General features: G+C 34.4%; 1 protein-coding gene across 11 annotated transcripts in view; it reads left to right on the forward strand.

The window, feature by feature from the left end:
* Rbms3 (RNA binding motif single stranded interacting protein 3) overlaps positions 1-18,081 on the forward strand; it is a 753,628-nt gene that overhangs the window by 278,489 nt on the left and 457,058 nt on the right. For all 11 annotated transcript variants that reach the window (XM_063257078.1, XM_063257079.1, XM_063257075.1 and 8 more), the window contains exon 3: positions 14,328-14,386. In XM_063257078.1, the coding sequence (XP_063113148.1) occupies positions 14,328-14,386 (59 nt within the window). The remainder of the gene's footprint in view (positions 1-14,327; positions 14,387-18,081) is intronic.

Genomic DNA, 18,081 nt, shown 5'->3' on the forward strand with positions numbered 1-18,081 from the left:
AGAAACTGTAGATAAAAAATCACAAATAGACGTTTAAAAATCACACTATACATTGAAACTAATACATACCTCAGTAAAATTGTACTTTAACACTTTCATAAATAGCAGGGAAGGGTTAGGGATATAGCTCAGCACCAAAGCGCCTGCCTGGCAAGAGTAAGGTCCTCAGTTCAATTCCTGGTATAAATAAAATAAACAACAAAGAGGCATGCCTTACAACTCCCTAATTTAAAACTATCCTCAAGTTTTATTATACTGTTATTATTAATTCTTAAACCTAGAAATAATATTAAAAATAATGACATTTTAAATATTTTGAGGGATATTTTCATAAGAGCCTACAAAAATCAACAATGACACGGTTGTAGATGAACTATTATTTTACTGGTAAAATAAGTATTTGAGGAAACTAGTGATCTTTAATTAGTCTGTAATCCCACTCCTGAACATTTGCCATGAGAAAAAATTTGCACATTTGAATCAATGAAGCAATATGAGAATATTAATAATGTAACTACAATGGCAAAAATAAAAGGTATATAAATAATTCTAAGTGAAAAGGTATAGGACATGTGATAAATTGTGAATTACTTTTTGATGGACCTCTGCAATAGTCAAAATAACATAATCATAGTTGGCACTGTTGTAGTTGAATTCATAATTTAAAATGTTAAATAAAAAATCTACAGTAAAAATTTTAAACTATTGTTGATTGAAATAAGTTCTAAGAAGGGCAAAACTAAGTGATAATATTATATTATTTGATATATATATATATATATATATATATATGCTACAACAATACATAAAAATAAAAAGACAAATGTTTTTCTAAGAGAACACAAAGAGGTACCTGTGTATGGAAAAGTGCAGGTGATGACCTAAGAGAGAGACATGCAGGATATGTCAGAATTACAAAATAGAGAATTTGTTAAAGTCTATTTTGTGTATTTGTTTTAAACGGTTAGAGTATTCATATATTTTAATTATTGCATACTATCCATGTTTAAATATGAGTCATACATTTGCATAGTTTAATATATAATTAATGTATAAAAAGATGCTTATATTTAATTTACAGTATAATTATTAACAGCACAAATAAAATGAGTGAATTAAAATAAACCACAATCTAAAAAATTCATGACTAAACTTATACTTGTAAAGAGTAACGTAAAAAATGTCAAAAAATAATGCGTGTTTTGAATTTTTGAATGTCTATGATTTTAAAATGTAGTTTGACAGTAATTACTCTAAAATACTCACCAGCCAGTTATAATGAAATTGAAGTTCTTTCATTTCAAAAATACCTTTCAGTGTTGTGAAGACATATTATTTCTTATAAGTAATGGGTGTTTTTCAGTGTGTTATGAAAGCTTTTAATACAGGTAGTGGTTATTTCTCAAACAAGATTACACCTACTCATTAAGTGATCCCACCATAAAGGCCAAAGAAAAAGGCTTTCCCTGTAAACAAACATACATTCACACAGCCACACAAAATCCGCTCCCCACAGAAATTTTTACACTTTCTGTTTTCATTGAGAAACAGGTAACTGCCAGGAATATAGCTCAGTGGCACAATTGCCTGTCTGGCAAGTGCAAGGTTGTAAGTTCAAATCCTGATACAAACAACAACAACAAAGGAGAAACAGTTAATTTTCAGAAAGAAGTAACAAATATTAATCAAAAGATAATATGACAACGATAAATGGGTCAATAGACCTTTATATCAGTGGATGTATCTGCCAATAGCATTATTATTTGCAACTTCTTGGCATGATAAAATACTTGTAATGATGCACTTTAGTTTGAATCTGGCATATCCTTCCAAAGCTCATTTAATCAAAGTTTGGTCTACAATCTGTGGTGCTTTCAGGGGGTGGTGAACCTGTAGGAGAGGAATATACTCTTGACAGTTATATTGTGACTATGGTCTTGTCACATCTCTCACTTCCTAGCCACAATGTAGCAAGCAGTTCTCTCTACCATGTATTTTGTGTCATGATGTACTACCTGCAGTTAAGCCCAACATGAATGAGGCAAATCAATAACACACCAGAAACACTGCAACTTTGGGCCAAAATCTTTCTTATTTCGGTGTTGTTTATTTTAGGTATTTTGTTACAGAGGCAGAAAACTGACTACAACAGGATGGTATACTCAAAATTCAAAAAGGCAGTAGAAAAAATTAAAGGAACTGCCACCCGTAAATTTCTGAGAACATTCTTTAGTGTTTAGTAATGGTTCACAATCAATAAAAACAAGCAAATACAAATGTAACACATGATGATAGTGGTAAAATATTCCATTGTGTGTCAATGATAAACCACTTGTTAAAAAATATTACTTCATTTGTACCTGCCAATTTACATGTATGGCTTAGCATGTTAAAATTTTCTAGCAATACTAACAGAATTTTTATAATATACATGTTGCCATTGGTATTTATTGCACTTAAAAGTCATTTAGAAATGTGCTAAAAGTATTAGTATTAAATACAAATATTTTATTATGAATGACTACCATTGTACAAAACTCAAAACCAAAAACCATACACAGAAAAGACAGTTAACCAACATAGCAAGTCTTCTATGTGATTATCATTAATTTTTGCAGTTCTTTTTTTATGTGTTATTTTGAAAATATATTCATTTCTAGTACAGAAGGTAGTAAACATAATATAATGTAAGCAAGTAAAATATCAGATGAGGAGATCCCTGAAAACAGTTAAGTAGATTTCAGTTTTAGAGGCTTCGAATGTAACTTTTCATTGCAAACAGTTTTAGCAACAGTAAAACCTTATGTTCCCTTGGCATAAGAAAAGTGCATAATGCCTAAACATGATCATTTTATCTGGACTTCCCTGTTGCTAACATTAATATAAATGAACTAATATTCATCATCTTGGTAGAATAAATACGCTAACATCTTTTTGGTGGGTAAATTTCATTGTGTATTACACATGTATGCCCATACCACGATTAAACCCATGATCATCCAATTGGGAAAAATGACAGTTTCAAAGAGAATCCAGCTTACAGTAAAAATCAGGCTTATTTAAAAGAAATGATATATGCATCAATATTCAGGGAGTACGTAATTTACTAACAACTAATATTTTCAATGATGAAATTAAGTTTCTACGGGAGGGACTTAAAGTTTATCTGAGTTACTATCTTTGATATAGTTAGAAGTATCTATACATTAAAATCTAATATAGTGGCTAAGAGTTTTTCTCTTCTCTAGTTTTCACCTTTGTTTGTATACTTATTGTTTATTTAGCCTATGCCCAATGGTTCTAAATTCAACACTTTAGATAACCTTTATGTACTTTAGTAAAATTCCCTGGAAGGAGAATGGATCAGAAGCATTTTTTCTCCTTATCTGTGTTCTCTTCATCATTGTCAAAAAATGTTAAGTCTCTGCAATCATTGCCCCTTTTTGTTTTAGCTTTTGTTTTCCATTTTGAAAAATATCCATAGAAAAATACATTAATAATCAGTATATGGTGTGGTACATGCTAACCCTCACACTACTTCTAAGTAGTAATCTTTAGTAAATAACTAGCACAGTAAACAAATTTGGTTAGATTTAGGGGATCTCATTGTGGACAGACAGCAGTAGAGACTAGATGGGAAACTGAGCATAGTGTCTTCCTTGGCATACTGAATATAAACAAGATCTACACGACAGAGTCAAGGAGTAGAGAATTATTAAAAAATAAAAATACTCTCAGATTTTTCATGCAGATGATCCCAGCTGAGCAAAGTAATACATAGGATAATGAAGAGTTCATTATGGTGAGAATAGTCTTTTTAATGAACTCTTAAGGAACAATTAAATATAAAACACATGAAGAATAATTAATCAAGAAGAATGCATTTGTCACTAAGTGATTATCTTTATATTTTCCTTCAGTACCACACTTAAAAACAGCTGGTGTTATCTTCCTTGGAGGAGCAATAACATCTTCAAATGCTTTCTGTATTCCTACTAGGTTTAGGTATTCTTTATACCATGAATATGTATTAAACATGGGGTCTCTCCCCTAAATACTGCAGAATAAGATCTGTGTTTAAATACAAATATTCACAGCCATAGGTGTTTCAAGAAAGAATTCAGAGAACGAAGATGTCATGTCCTATTAAGAGCATTTTGTGGGGTCTTGTGGAAGAAGTTAGAGACCTTAGGACACATACCTCTGAATTAAGTGAGTTTATCAGGTAAAACAATCCAAAAGAAGTCACCCTCTTATTTCTGGTATGTGAGAAGCAGCAGGGGAAAAAAAAAAATCCAACATCTCTCTTGAGCCCATGACCCTTCCAAGTGGAACAAACTAAACATGTATCATGGGAGCTTTCAAAAACCCTATGGAATGAAAAGAATGCACTCACGGGGGTGGGGGTTGTGTACACCTGGGGTAACAGAGAGAAAGGTTAAGGCGAACAAAGGAAGCAGAAGTTGCTGATAACTTGAGTTCAGACAGCATTACACAAATTGGGCAATCTACTCTCTTGTTTATACTTTTGGCAATCTAATTATAACCTCTGCAGGAATTTTCCTACGTTAGGTAATTTAAAGATTGTACATCATTCCCAGAAACTACTGTTTTTGAATATGTACCATAAGCCATATGGTATCATATTTTTGCACAAGAATGCTTCACATGTATGCGCTTGTTAAATCCCCTTAATGTATTAAGGGTTGTAGTGTTTTACATATACTTTTAAATGTTTTGTGTATGATATGGTCTACAAACATTAATTTCTATGTAGGCAATTGGACTGTACCATTCATTTATGCTATGAATTATTTGAATGTACAGTGTACAGGTGGCTGCATGGTATAGTTCCCCAATTATTGATCTTTTGAGATGACGCAGGAAAGCTTTATCCAGTATGCTCCCAGCATTTAATACTATGAGATTGCTCCATTTACAAAAATGCTGTGTTCTCTCTCTTTTAGATACATTGCTTTTGGATCTTTTGTAATTAAGGAAAAGCAGATTATTTTAAATTAAAGTTGGCTCGATTTCATCTCTTCTACTTTTTGTATATGTGAAACTTTAAAAAATGAAATCACTTTCTTGAAACTCTTTCTATGTTGCATGACTTTGTCTATTTTGCCTTTGGTGGGTTCTGATTCTTTTAAATGAAACTGTTCCATTATTTTATAACTTAAGCATGGAAAAGTGTGTTTAAATGTTATAAAACTCGGAAAGATTCCACAGACATTTTAGGGCTATCTCTTTTACAGATAAATGTCCCTGGGAAATACATCTTTGAGGTATTTGAATTAGGCACTTATACCAATATAAAAAAAACTACAGATTCAGTAAAAATCTCATGGTAGCTGTTATGCTATATGGAATTTCTCTTTAATATTTTGCCTCAATTTTTTTTTCTTTGACTGTCTTGTGGACTTAACAGATTTGTAGAAAACATTTTACATTACAGACAGTAAAATGATTTCTCTTTGACTCATGAGTGATGTGATAGCTCATTCCATTCTTGGATGAAATGAAGTAAATGTAAGATATAAAAAGCAGTGTGTCATGATTGGTATGATACATACTTCGACAGTTTGCACAGTAAGAATTATGTCTGTGCCTGCACATACTAAAGACTCACTGCCATCCTAATCAACTTGATATATATATACTGTACTCATTCATTTATTCACTCACTTAACATTTATTGCCTTGTATGTAAGGTCAGGGATATAACAAAAAATAAGATTTATTCTCTACTCTCTAAGAACTCTTCCTCAATGTTAAAATAAAGAAGTACATAATAATTGCAGTAATGATAAGTATTGCATTTTGTCATCGATATTCTCTTGTCATGATCCAGTGCAGTCTCAAACAGTAGTGTGCCCAGTGCCCAGCTGGATGGGGAAAAGGTAATTACTATTTGGGGAGGAAAAGAGAGGTATCAGAGAGATATTAGTTAAACTGGAATAAGAAAGATGAGGATAGTGACAAAAAAAAAAAAAAAGTCTTAGGAGAGTTTAAAATGAAGCAAAGGGATCCATGCCAGGCTTGGAGGCTGCTAGTTCATTACCAAATGTACCAACACGAATTTTTTTGGAGAACATAAAATGTGCTTTGGAACTGTGCTGACAGATAAAGTGGTCACCAATCATCACAGCTTGTTCAAGCTGCTATAGTAAAATTTTGCACACTTGGTGGCTTATAAACCACAGCAATTTATTCCTTACAGTTCTGGAAGTTGAAGAATTGAAAAACAGAAAATGACCAATTAGGTGTCTGCTGAGGCTTCACTCTGGTTCACAGATCCAGCCTTCTAGTCCTGCCCTCCTCTGGTGAAGTGGAAGAACCTTTCTGGGGCCTCTCATATGAGGGTACTGATGCCATTCATGAGAGTTCTGCCCAAGTAATCTAACATATCTCAAAGGTACCCACACCTGACTATGTATGCATATGCTATTGAAATCCCAATGCAGTTCTTCTGCCATTAAAATACATCCCTGTAAGTGGTTACACACTTTGCATATTTGATGGAGTATTCGCTTAAATAACTACTCAGTGTATGAATGTCAGGATTTTCAGGATCTCATATTTCTGTCTTCCTTACTTGTACAAAATACATCTACTACAAAAATATTTTCATGAAATGTATTCAGGTCATGTTAGATCCCCAGTCGTACTATAATGTACTATGTATTATAAGCCATAAAGTTCTTTAAGGTATGAAATTTTCTCGGTGATCTCTAAAAATCAGTAGTGAATTTCCAGCTATATTATTCAAAATGATGTTGGTCCTTTATCTGCCCTTTAAGGGAAGCAATAAGCCTACACAGTTGCAAAAATTTGCAAATGGTAATGCAAGATTGACTGGTCAGAGATTTTTACCTGGGCTTCTAGACACTGTGAAATCAAGAAAAGAGTAAGCATTTTCCAGTCAGACGCACATGAACTTCAACCTAAAAAGGATTACTTAAGTGATGTATAAAATTAAATAAGCAACTTAATATATCAAATATTAATTTTTTATCTTTAAAACATAAAAGGATAATAAAATCAACGTATTAGGGGTTTGGAAATTTGAAGTGACATATCTAATCAAAGAACTCCATTGATGTTATATATGTATGTGTGTGTATTCACATAAAATAAATATTAGTATGTGTCACTGATATGAAAAAATTGCCAGGTCCATATAAAAAAAGCCAAATCTCAATGGATTTTCATAGAGGTTATTTGGCATCAAGTTCTACCCTTAATATAATGTAGATGATGAGAGCAATATAAAATATTAGCCAGGTCCCTATGAAATGAAGGCCCTTTTGAAGAACAATTCTCATGGGGAAAAAAGTGAGTATTGTAAAATAATATAAAATCACGTGAAATGTTAGGGAATTCTATACTGGCTGTGAACATAGCAGTTACTCAGTTTTGGGGGCAAGTGTCTAGTGGTCAAGGGAGTGATAACTTGTAGATTATCTTTAAAGGACTATTTTAAAAGCAGATGGGATTTTGGAATGCAGCAATGTTAAGGACCCAAACTCACAGTCTTCAGATTAGTCCATGTAGAAAATCTCTTTATTTCACTTTATATTTTTTAATAAAAATTTTAAACAAATTTTGAAAGTGAGCCTAAAATTTAAGAATTTTTTCAAAAAAATCTGAGAAAGCCTAGGAATTTGGAGAATCTTTATTTTCACGATAACATAGCTGGAGTTGAACAACAAGCTCCCCTTTGGTAGTCACTTGAGTCACAGTCTCTCCCCATACCCATTCTGCTATCTGAGAGGCTTCTACCTTGGAAAAGTCTTCAGAGTGTGGTGAGCTCAGTGTGGTGTTATTTGAGATGATCATTCAGCATACAAAGGTAACTCTACTGGGGGCTTCAAGACTGAGGATATGAAAGGATATGAGGATAGAGAATATGAGAATAAAACAAAGAAATGGGAATTCCAAGCTGTCAGCGAAGGAGATTTCCACATCAATATGGTAGTTCTTGCTACCTCACCCTTGAGTAAGCACTCGTTCCCAATTCAGACAAACTAAATCAGTCTAAAGTTGGACTCCAAAATTGTACGAAGCCATCCAACTGATTCTGTTTTGAGAATTATCAGCCTAACAGATACACAACACCAAATATGGTAGACTGAAGATTAAGGTTTAATTTAAACACAAACTTCAGAACCTGGAGGAAGAGAAAAGGTGGAGATAGAAAAGGCAAGGTAAAAAGAAAAAGATAAGCATGGTACTGAGGGTCCAGGAGAAAGGCATTAGCAAAGGTCAGATAGGAGCAAGAAGTCCAGGATGCTTAAACAGGAAATTTTCCTTAAGAAGTTACTAATTTTTGAAACATTGTTCCAATAGTTAGAAACCAGCGTTTAGGATCTGAATGAAATTGAATAATGGGAAAAAGATGGAGTTCCAGGGAAGAAATGTTCAATAAAAGTTTGACAGTGAAGTAAAAGTGAAAAACTTCATTACAGCCAGTGTTTAAATGACAAGTCTTACAAGTTTTAAGCCAGAGGGGAAAGACCCTGATGTTGAGGAAAAAGTATACATCTCAGAGAACATGTAAGGGATATATAGGGAAACAGAGCATAGACATAACAGGAATGAAACCAATTGGAGGATGGAGAAGCAGAGACAGGAGGACTGGCAGGTCACAGCAGAGCTGATGGGCAGCAGAGCCAAGTGATGGCAGCTCATGGTTTCTGAAGCCAAGTTTGGGGCCTGAATCTTTTGTTTGCTACTTCTTAGTCATGTAACTCTGGGAAAATTGAGAGTTTTGCTGGTTCTTTGTCCTCATCTATAAACTGCAGTCTGAGACAGAGCCTACCCCTTGGAGTTGTACGATGGTTAACATAATTTTATACGTGTAGTATGAGCACAGAAGACTAGGCCCACAGAAAGTGTGACAAAGGTGGGCTCCAAATAAATACAACAAATTGAGAAGGACGTAGAAGAGGCTTGAAAATGGAGATCGGTGAATAGCTGAGAGGCATTTAAAACTTCCAGATGTACAGTCACTTGCAGAAGACCTTGAGAATCCATACTGGAAGAGCCCTGGGATGTGTGCTGATCATATTTAGCTCTGCACAAATAAGTAAGGAATCGACAACAGTGCAAAACAAGGAATATCCATGTTAGGACACACTCAACCAGTACAACGACTGTCTTGGCCAATGGAAAGGAAAAGAGAAACTAGGGAGTAGAGTACATCTCAGGTAATGAAACAGAGCAGTGGATACTCTTAGAAGATGAGGAGGCAAAAGCATCTAAGTTCATGATTATATGAACAAACATATTAAGGGTTTTTGTTTGCATTTAAAGACAAAAAGTATGCATTTGCAGTCTGACATAGCTGTTTTAGCGTCATATCCTTGTCTAATTTAATAGCCAGAGCAAACACTAGCCAATTAGTAATCATTATCTACTTGGCAGATTTGAATTCTCTCTCTCTCGATTAGCTCTCTAATTCAAATTGCTAATTATTAACCAGTTATTTTTAGGTGAAGGAAGAGAGTGACATAGACATTGCCTTGTTGCTTTACTTTCTTCCTAAAATGTGACTGAAAAAGAATAGAAAAGCAGCTGAATCTGAGTTGTCCGTTGTCACTGGATTGGCTCAATGATGGACGTAATTAGGCAAAAGCTGCTGATGACAATAGTCCTCTTTTTCAACATGGAATTTTACTTGAACAAAAGAAAATATTTGCAGTTATAAAAATGTTTTTTTCATGGCTGTAGAAAGATCCTGTAGTTTGTGTAATTCTGTCAGCGTTCGTGTTTGTCTTTTGGAGCCGTGACTCTCAAAGCACCAGCAACAGTATTCCATTTACCAGGGAACCTGGGAGAAAGTGATTTTCCAGGCCCATTGCTTATGCACACAGTTAGAATTTCTAGGAAATTCTGAGTTCACAAACTCTCCAAGACATTCTGATGCAAATGGCAATTTTGGAATGATTTCTTAGGATCCCTCAAATATGAAATGCAGTCTTCCATTTCATCCTAGGTTGTTAGTGGTTGTATTTGTAGCATGAAAATAATAATTTTCTAAATATTAATAAATTGTTTTGAAAAATAAATCTTTTTGAAAAACGTTTTAATTAATTAATTTTTTGTACCAAGGATTAAACAGAGCCTTTGTACTGAGCTGTGTCTCAGGTGCTTTTGGATTGTTTTTCTTTTAGAGACAGGATATCACTAGGTCTCCACAATGCTCAAGCTGAACCTGTACTTGTAATTGTCCTGCTTAAACCTCCAAGCATGCTGGAATTATAAGCAAAACTTACCTGGTTGTTATAGTATTGCCTCTTTACATGCATTTTCTTTTGTAAGAACTCTTTTCCAACTCTTCCTTGTAGATATTTATTTTATGTTCTTTGTAGGGTGTTTGACTCAAGATAGTATGTAAGCAAAAAAACATTTTGACTTCTCAAATAGACCTGTAAAATTTATTTAATGCAGAACAATGATGTAAATATTTGATTATCTGGGGATGGAGGTGCAGGAGGAGTGCCCTGGAAAGATGCACAGACTACAAGGCCAAGGCCCATGTAATGAATTAACAGCTATGTCTTCTGGGAGTGCTGTGAGGCTTCCAGGCCTCTGTACACACAGGCTGGGTGAGAAGATCTTGGGTGGTGTTTTAGGTGAGGGGTTGGAAGGATGAAGTGCAAAATCATTGAGCAAAATATTTAAAGGAGAAATATTTCCCACTCACCCTCTCATTTCTGTTCCCTTTCCCGAAGTCAATATACATGGGAAAAGGGGTTATTGAAATCGTTTGTTAGAACTGCCAAAACAAAATATAACTTTATGGGTGGCTTAACAAAAGTCTATCTTTTCATCCTTCTTGGCGATGGACGTCAGAGATCCTGAGACAGTGGCAGGGTTGGTTCTTCTGAGGCCTCTTTCAGTGGCTCGCAGGTGGCTGTAATTTCCATGTGACTTCTCATGTTTGCTCCTTGTGCCTGTCTCTTCATATAAGCACACCAGTTCCATAGGATTAAGTGACTATTTTAACTTCTAAATCTCAAAGTCCCTGCCATTTGAATTCTGAGGAACCAAAATGTCAAGATTTCATTATATTAATTTGGGAGAAAGGCACACTTCAATCCATACAATAACTCATGGTCTGGACAACTTGTTTGTGGCTTGAAATAACTAATCTTTTGGAATATCGCTGCTATGAACTTGTAGATGAAACCTTACTGGAGTAGTTTATCACAGCCCCACCAATTCCAGCTGGGTTCTTACAGCCAACGCTAGGCTGCATTAGCATCCCAAACACCAAAGAATGAATGAGCCATCTAGAAGTAGGCAAACAACCACATTTGCTTAAAGGATAGTGTTTCATCCATTAAATAAATGTGATACCTTTTTCTAGTGTGCTATCAATATAGAAAGCATGTGAAAAATGAGTTCGCTGAGAGTTAATTGACTGCAGAGACTATTTTCAGTTTCTGCCTGTATTTTTTGAATTAATATACACAGTGAGTGATTCAGCAAAGGGTTTAAAAATAAATTCTTTATAGAAATATTTTGCCAGTCTGATGTCTTCATAATTCATGAAGAGTAGATCCATAATAGCTCTTATTTTCTATCCTATTTTGGAAAATAAAGATGCCATTAGTTTATATTAGGATTGTCTGTGAAATAATTGAGTGTATCAACAAATATAGTTTGAATCAGATGCCATTTTAAACTAAGATAAATACTAGAAAAGGGCTGGTTATTTCTTTATAAAGTGAATATAAAACTTGTATTGACAAACTAAAGTAAATGTATTATAAAGATATGGTAGACAACGTATGATTTTATACAATTCAGTTAAGAAAACTCCAAACATTACATGAGAAGTTATTGTAGGTTATCTACCCTTTTAAAAAGCACTCTTAGAATATTAAAAAAAAATTTTTTTTTGATAACTGACAGTGTTAAGAGACTTCAATAAGCACTTTGCATTCTGAATGATTACACAGTTATGAAGGGGCATGATTTAAATGTTGAAGAATATCTTAGCAGAGGTCTCATTGGGTCTTTTTGCACCAGCTAGAAAGGCCCATGTGGGAGGAATTATGATACAAAACTGTGCACCTCATTCATTTTTCCCTTCAAGACTTTCAATCCCCTAAGGAAGTTGATTGTGGATGGTATTTTGCCCTTATTGCTTCTAAGAAATGAAAGGCTGGAGAAGAGAATTGGGTTAGCCTGAAAGCTTCTGGAGCCAGGAGGCTCATGGGACCTGGGCTTGGCGTCTGTTCCCAGGCCTGGCTCAGTAATTTGGTCACATGTTTTCGCTAATGTCTGATTTTGCTTTCCATTCGTAGATGGCAGGGTAGAGGAGAAACTTTTTAAAAATATTTAAGTCTTGATCTAACCCCCCAGGAAGGGAAGAACAAGTCAGTAAAATAATACATGTTTAGGATTACCTCTTGCCTCAGAAATCCTTCTTTTCCCTTTTAGAGTGTATAAAAACCATGAATTTCATCTGTCTAGTAATTTTTCTTCTAGTGTGTGAGTATACGTTGACAAAACATCAAGAAGAACAATTATAATTCTTCTCAGGCTTATTACATTGGTGTTTTTTGTGTTTGTAGTGGATTGGATGACCTATTAAAGACAGTCTAGACTGTATTTACCTACATGAACTGTTGACCATAGGTCATGAAGAATACCGTGCTGGTCATGCAGAAAGCACATGTTTGTCTCACATGTTGTGAGTTCAGATATGAATTTGTAACGCATGGCCCATTAAGTGCGTCTCTTGTTCAAAGTACGTCTCAGCTCTGCAAAGGAACTGTTAGTGTAAATGTTGTAACTGAGCAAGATTCGGAATTCTTGTAACTCCAGTCAGAAGTGATGCTGCATGTAGTACTTGGAAGCTGGAGTTCTTTTGTTTCATGTTTCTAAATAGTCGGAAAGTCACTCATACAGTGGAATCAGAAACAGGGAGGTCAAGGAGTAGCATGGTTTGCTTTTCTGGTGTGTGTCTGTATTAGAGAGTTCTTCCATTTCTGATAACACTGTCATATTCTCTGGGGAATAACATTCTTGTCTTTATTTATTCTTTTAGAAAAATATTAGCATTCAAAGTACCTCCAAATCCTTTCCATAAGAAAATATTTGATCTTTTTTTGCTATAAAATAATGACATTAGTTTTACATATTCTGCTTTTAATGAAGTACAGGACATTCCTGTAATATTGTCCCATAGCCTGGGACAATACGCACACCATATGACAATACAGAGGAAGTAGTGCACTTTGGTAATACTAAACAAAGAGAAAATGCCTAAAACTTATGTTTGTAGTGAGCAGGTATACTGAGAAACACTGTTTATAAGAACTGTAACATTAAAAATAGCAATGTAAATTGTAAACATAAATTATCTTTTAGTGAATACATTAGTTGCCAAATTTCTTATTGGGAATGTTTGCCAATCTAATAATGCTTTAAACTGTCATTTGACATTGAAGCATTAGCCTTCTTTTTCTCTTCCTGTACCTCAAAAATATCAAGGCCTGGTATTATATAGCAGACACCGTGGAGAATAACTGGGGGAAAGGGTGACATTTATGGACCTTTCCTCTGTATCTCCCACTGTCCCATTTAGTCATCCAACCTAAAAGGAAGCCAGTGTTCTCCTCATTATATACATTTAAAATAGATTTAATTTACTGCAAATGAATGATCAGCATCATTGTTAACAAATGTACTTTTATCGTTATAGAAGATGAAATGGTTCAGGCTAACGTAACTTACTGAAGGTGTATGTGAAGGCGGAACTGATTGTTGAGCCAGGGTGTTTTGGTACAGCAGTAAAATCTCCTAAACCCCTCACTGCATTGTCTCTGCAGCCAGATACTTCGATTCCAAAACTGTGGCGCTTGACTCAAGCAGCAGAGCATGTAGGTAGCTTCTCATTTTTACAGAAGAAATAAACTGTGACCTGGAGTAGTCAGGACAAACTGCTCAAGGTCGCAGCAGTAGGTGGAGTCGGAAAGCACGCAAACTCTTTCAGCCAGTGCCTGGGCTTCCGGTTCCCATCAAGAGTCCATAGGTCACAATTTACTTTCCTCAATCTTAAGCAATCTCCTTTTGCACTTCTGACAGCCTGATAGTCTATTTGTGAAGGTGTAACCCAATGCTTAGGTATCTAGGGAACTGCATTCCTGAATTAGAAGGACTTATGAAAGGAAATCATCCAAGTGTGCAGTGAAGAACTTGTTTTCTTGGTTTGTTCATGTTTAATTGTGTGTGCCTTGACATTCACTAAGATACTTTAAGTGTTTTCAATGAGTTACAATAACATAGACTTCTTTCCTCTTTTTCAGGTATGGAAAAATTGTATCCACAAAGGCAATTCTTGACAAAAACACGAATCAGTGCAAAGGTATGTGTGAAGGCATCTGTGCCCTGAACTCTTACCTCCACTGTTTGATTGATGGCTCCTCCATCAATGGTCTAGGTCCCAGCTGCAAAATGATCACAATGTACAGTATGTGGCAAACCTTTTTAATAATGCCGATGCTTTGATGAGTTGTATTTCTGATAACATTGCTCATTAATTTTTTTTCATTAACAAACAAAATGAAAATCACAAATCAGAACAAGTATCCCTGCTTTAGCATAAAACTAAATTAACGCCTAACAACTATGGGTTGTCTGATATGAATGATGTTTTCAGTGATGCAAATTGATTTCCTATATGAAAATAAGGAAGGCTGAACAAAACTTTTCCATGTATAATATATTTTCATTTCTCTGTTCTTTAAAGCTTTAGCAAATCAATTTTTTGATAATGCTATTGGATCCAAACTTTGACTATAAGTAACTCAGAATTTTGGTGTTAGCATATTGTTAGGTCAAAATATTTTCTTTAATGAAAATATTTTTTCAGTATATTTTACTATTTAAATTCCTTGGTGTTTAGGAATCTCATACACTTAACACAGGTTGTGTTAATGTGTGAAATCTGTATGGTCCTCCTGGATGATTTAATTCTTACTTGAAAATTTGAGTGTTCATTATAATATATAATTTTTTTCTAATCTACTCTTTGTTGTGATATTGAAATCAAGAAACATCTTAGAGCCAAGATCACTTTAAAAACTGCTTTATATTGAATTATAATATTCACAATTTAGAGAAGAACACACATATATATCTAAACTATTTGAATATGGTAGTCATGTTGTTCAGTATTATATAAAAACATTCCATGCTTTCCCTGTACTAAAAAATAAAACTATGTATTACAAGACAGAAACTAATACATGGCTTCTGTCATCCAATAGTGAAAAGAAAACAATAAACTAACTCTAGTATCTTTATATTGCCCTTGTCCATGTGGGAGTGCAAGAGAGGTTCAAACAGCAGACGTATGTACAAAATACTGTCTGAGAATAATATAGAGAATTCTTTCTGGGGAATGAAATTTATTAAAGGAAGACAGTTTAGGAAAGGTTGATGTTCAGGAGAAAGTTTTCAGAATACCAATTGCTTGGATCATGTCGCTAGAGATTTTATTAGTTATGGACTTTCACAGAAAAATAAATAAAGGAAAGGGTCAAGAGATTTTAGAGGAAAATTGTTACCCTGCATATTTTGAGCTTACTTCTGTGTGTGTTACCTGGGCTCCTTAATATTGTTGATCAGACACAGTATGTTTAAATATGTTTTTAATGACTGTTATTTTTTAAAAGTAAGCCATTAAACAAGTGTGGAAAATCTTCCAAAATGAGATCTCTAAGAGCATCAAGATAATCATGCCCTTTGATAACACAAATCGGATTTGATCTTCACAGAAATAGTTGCTTTTCAGTAATTTCCTACTTGGCCTTCACGTGAAGGCTATGCAATTAAAGCCAAACATTTTGAAGATGGAGATTTATCTATTTTTTTTTTATAGATACAGGAAATCAGTTTCTCATGAGATACTGGGCATGCTGCCTATCATACGCATATACTGATTGAAGAAGTATGAGAAAGTCCATGCATGAGTCTGCTTTGTGATGAAAGCATCAAAATTAATATTGGTACAACAACCTGACAGGCTAATTCTATTTTAGCATCTGTAAGACAGGATGTTTTTTTTTTTTTTTTTCTTTCTTGCATACCACCTGCGCTGTGGACAGTAGGCAGGCAGACAAATACACGCAATTTATTCCAGAAGGTATCTTCGGGAGCTCTTCAACACATAACTGTTTTTTAAGAATTTTGTTTTCTGGGTGATAGCTACAATTGGTTTATTCTGTGTAATAAAGCAACATAAAACAAGATAGTCACCATCATACCAAAATGACCAGAAATTTCAGAACAAAGTGGGCACTAGTTTCAGAAAGGGAGTAATGAAAAACAGTCCAGAGTTCACTCAAATATTAAAACAACAGCCCCAAATAAAAGTTACTAGACAAGTTACTGAGATTTGTACTGTTTTCTTATTTCTTATTTCTTTTCATGGATTGTCTTTCTGGCTCCACTACATTGGCTAATTTAATGTCAGAAAAATTAAATGAAATCAATTATAAAAACTGTTAAAAACAAGGTAAAAGTTTTAAATAAATTTAGTCATTTTTGCCTTTTCTTCAACATTGAAATGCCATTTTTCTAAGATGGGCTGTGTGTTCAGAGGAGAAGTGAGTAATGGGTATTCCATAGGTAGTATCCATCCTCTATGGAATCAGAGTAGCCAGTTGGCCAAACACATTAACCTCATTCTATTTTTAAAATACTCTCTTCTGTCTGTGTCGTCATAGGCTGGTTGAATTATTGTACTTATGGAAGTTTATATTGCCTTTGATATTTCATTGGGCTCTTACAATCAAAGTTGAAGACAAGTATCTAAAAGCATTGAAATCATCAAAGGAATTTCTATTGAATGAACACAGAAATTGTTATTACTTCTGTAAAGAAAAGGAGAGAATTCTGCATGTGATAATAGTTTACAGAGAGGGTTAGAGGTCAAGTAGGTTGTTTCAGAGAGAGCTGTGGTTTTGTTACTGGCCTGGAGCCTTTAGCAGTTTTGTACTCATGGTCATATTATGTATTGTTTTTAAAGTATTTTTAGGTTACTAAATATGAGGTTATATATTTTTATTACTTTAGAATGAATCAATTTTATTTTTAATTGTCTTTCTTACACACTGGCAGGGAGTATTTTTATAGCAAGTGAGGGAAGGGCAGATTAATCTATGAAACCCCATGAACCTGGAGGAAGGAGATACGCTGTATTTTTTTCACATTTCTACTTACAACCTTCACACAGTATGAGGGAGCCCCTACCTAGGGATCAATCTGACCAAGAATGACATGCACTGTATTGGGGTGTATGTGCCTTTCTACATGTAGCTGTATCATTCTGGAGGACAGCAAATATATCTAGAGTGGCTTCATATGGAGACAGAATAAGAAAAAGAGTAAACCAAATGCAAACTATGGAGAGCCTTGTTTCTAATGTCTTTATTTCCTGAAAGCAAACTAAAATAAATGTTCTGTGAAATTTATTGAGTCTGAGGAATTACATTTTGAGAAGAATATATACCTTCACCAGGTGGGCTCACAGTCTACTGAGCAGGATTCTCATGAAGCTAAATGGCTTGAAAAATGCATTTATTCAATTTTAAAATAATAACCTTAGAGTGCTGAGAAAAAATCAGATTAAAAAAGTTGTGTTTTAGGCAACTACACTGCTATTTCAAATATAACATGTGTGATATTTTCCTCGAAGTATTGAATGGATTTTACTTTCATTTGGCATGAATTTTATCACTAGCCACAAATAATTCTCTCTCTGTTTCTTTCTCTCTCTCTCTCTCTCTCTCTCTTTTCCTCCTTTCCTCCCCCTTTCTCTCTCCTCTCTTTCTGTATCTCTCATAAATAGATAAATAGATAATAGATAGATCATTGATAGATAGATAGATTGATAGATAGAAGCCAGGATCAATATCAAGTGAAGCACACATGTACTGTTACTTCCAAGTTATTACATTTTATTTCAGACAAGGACAGTTTATATGGGATCTTTACTAATTTCATTCAATCCACCAACTTTACTTTTTTAGGTGCCATTCACTTGGGATTTTCCTA

This window comes from Cavia porcellus, unplaced genomic scaffold (assembly GCF_034190915.1).
Source record: "Cavia porcellus strain 051 isolate PalLab524CR breed Dunkin Hartley unplaced genomic scaffold, mCavPor4.1 scaffold_10, whole genome shotgun sequence".
NCBI classification, from domain to species: Eukaryota; Metazoa; Chordata; class Mammalia; order Rodentia; family Caviidae; genus Cavia; species Cavia porcellus.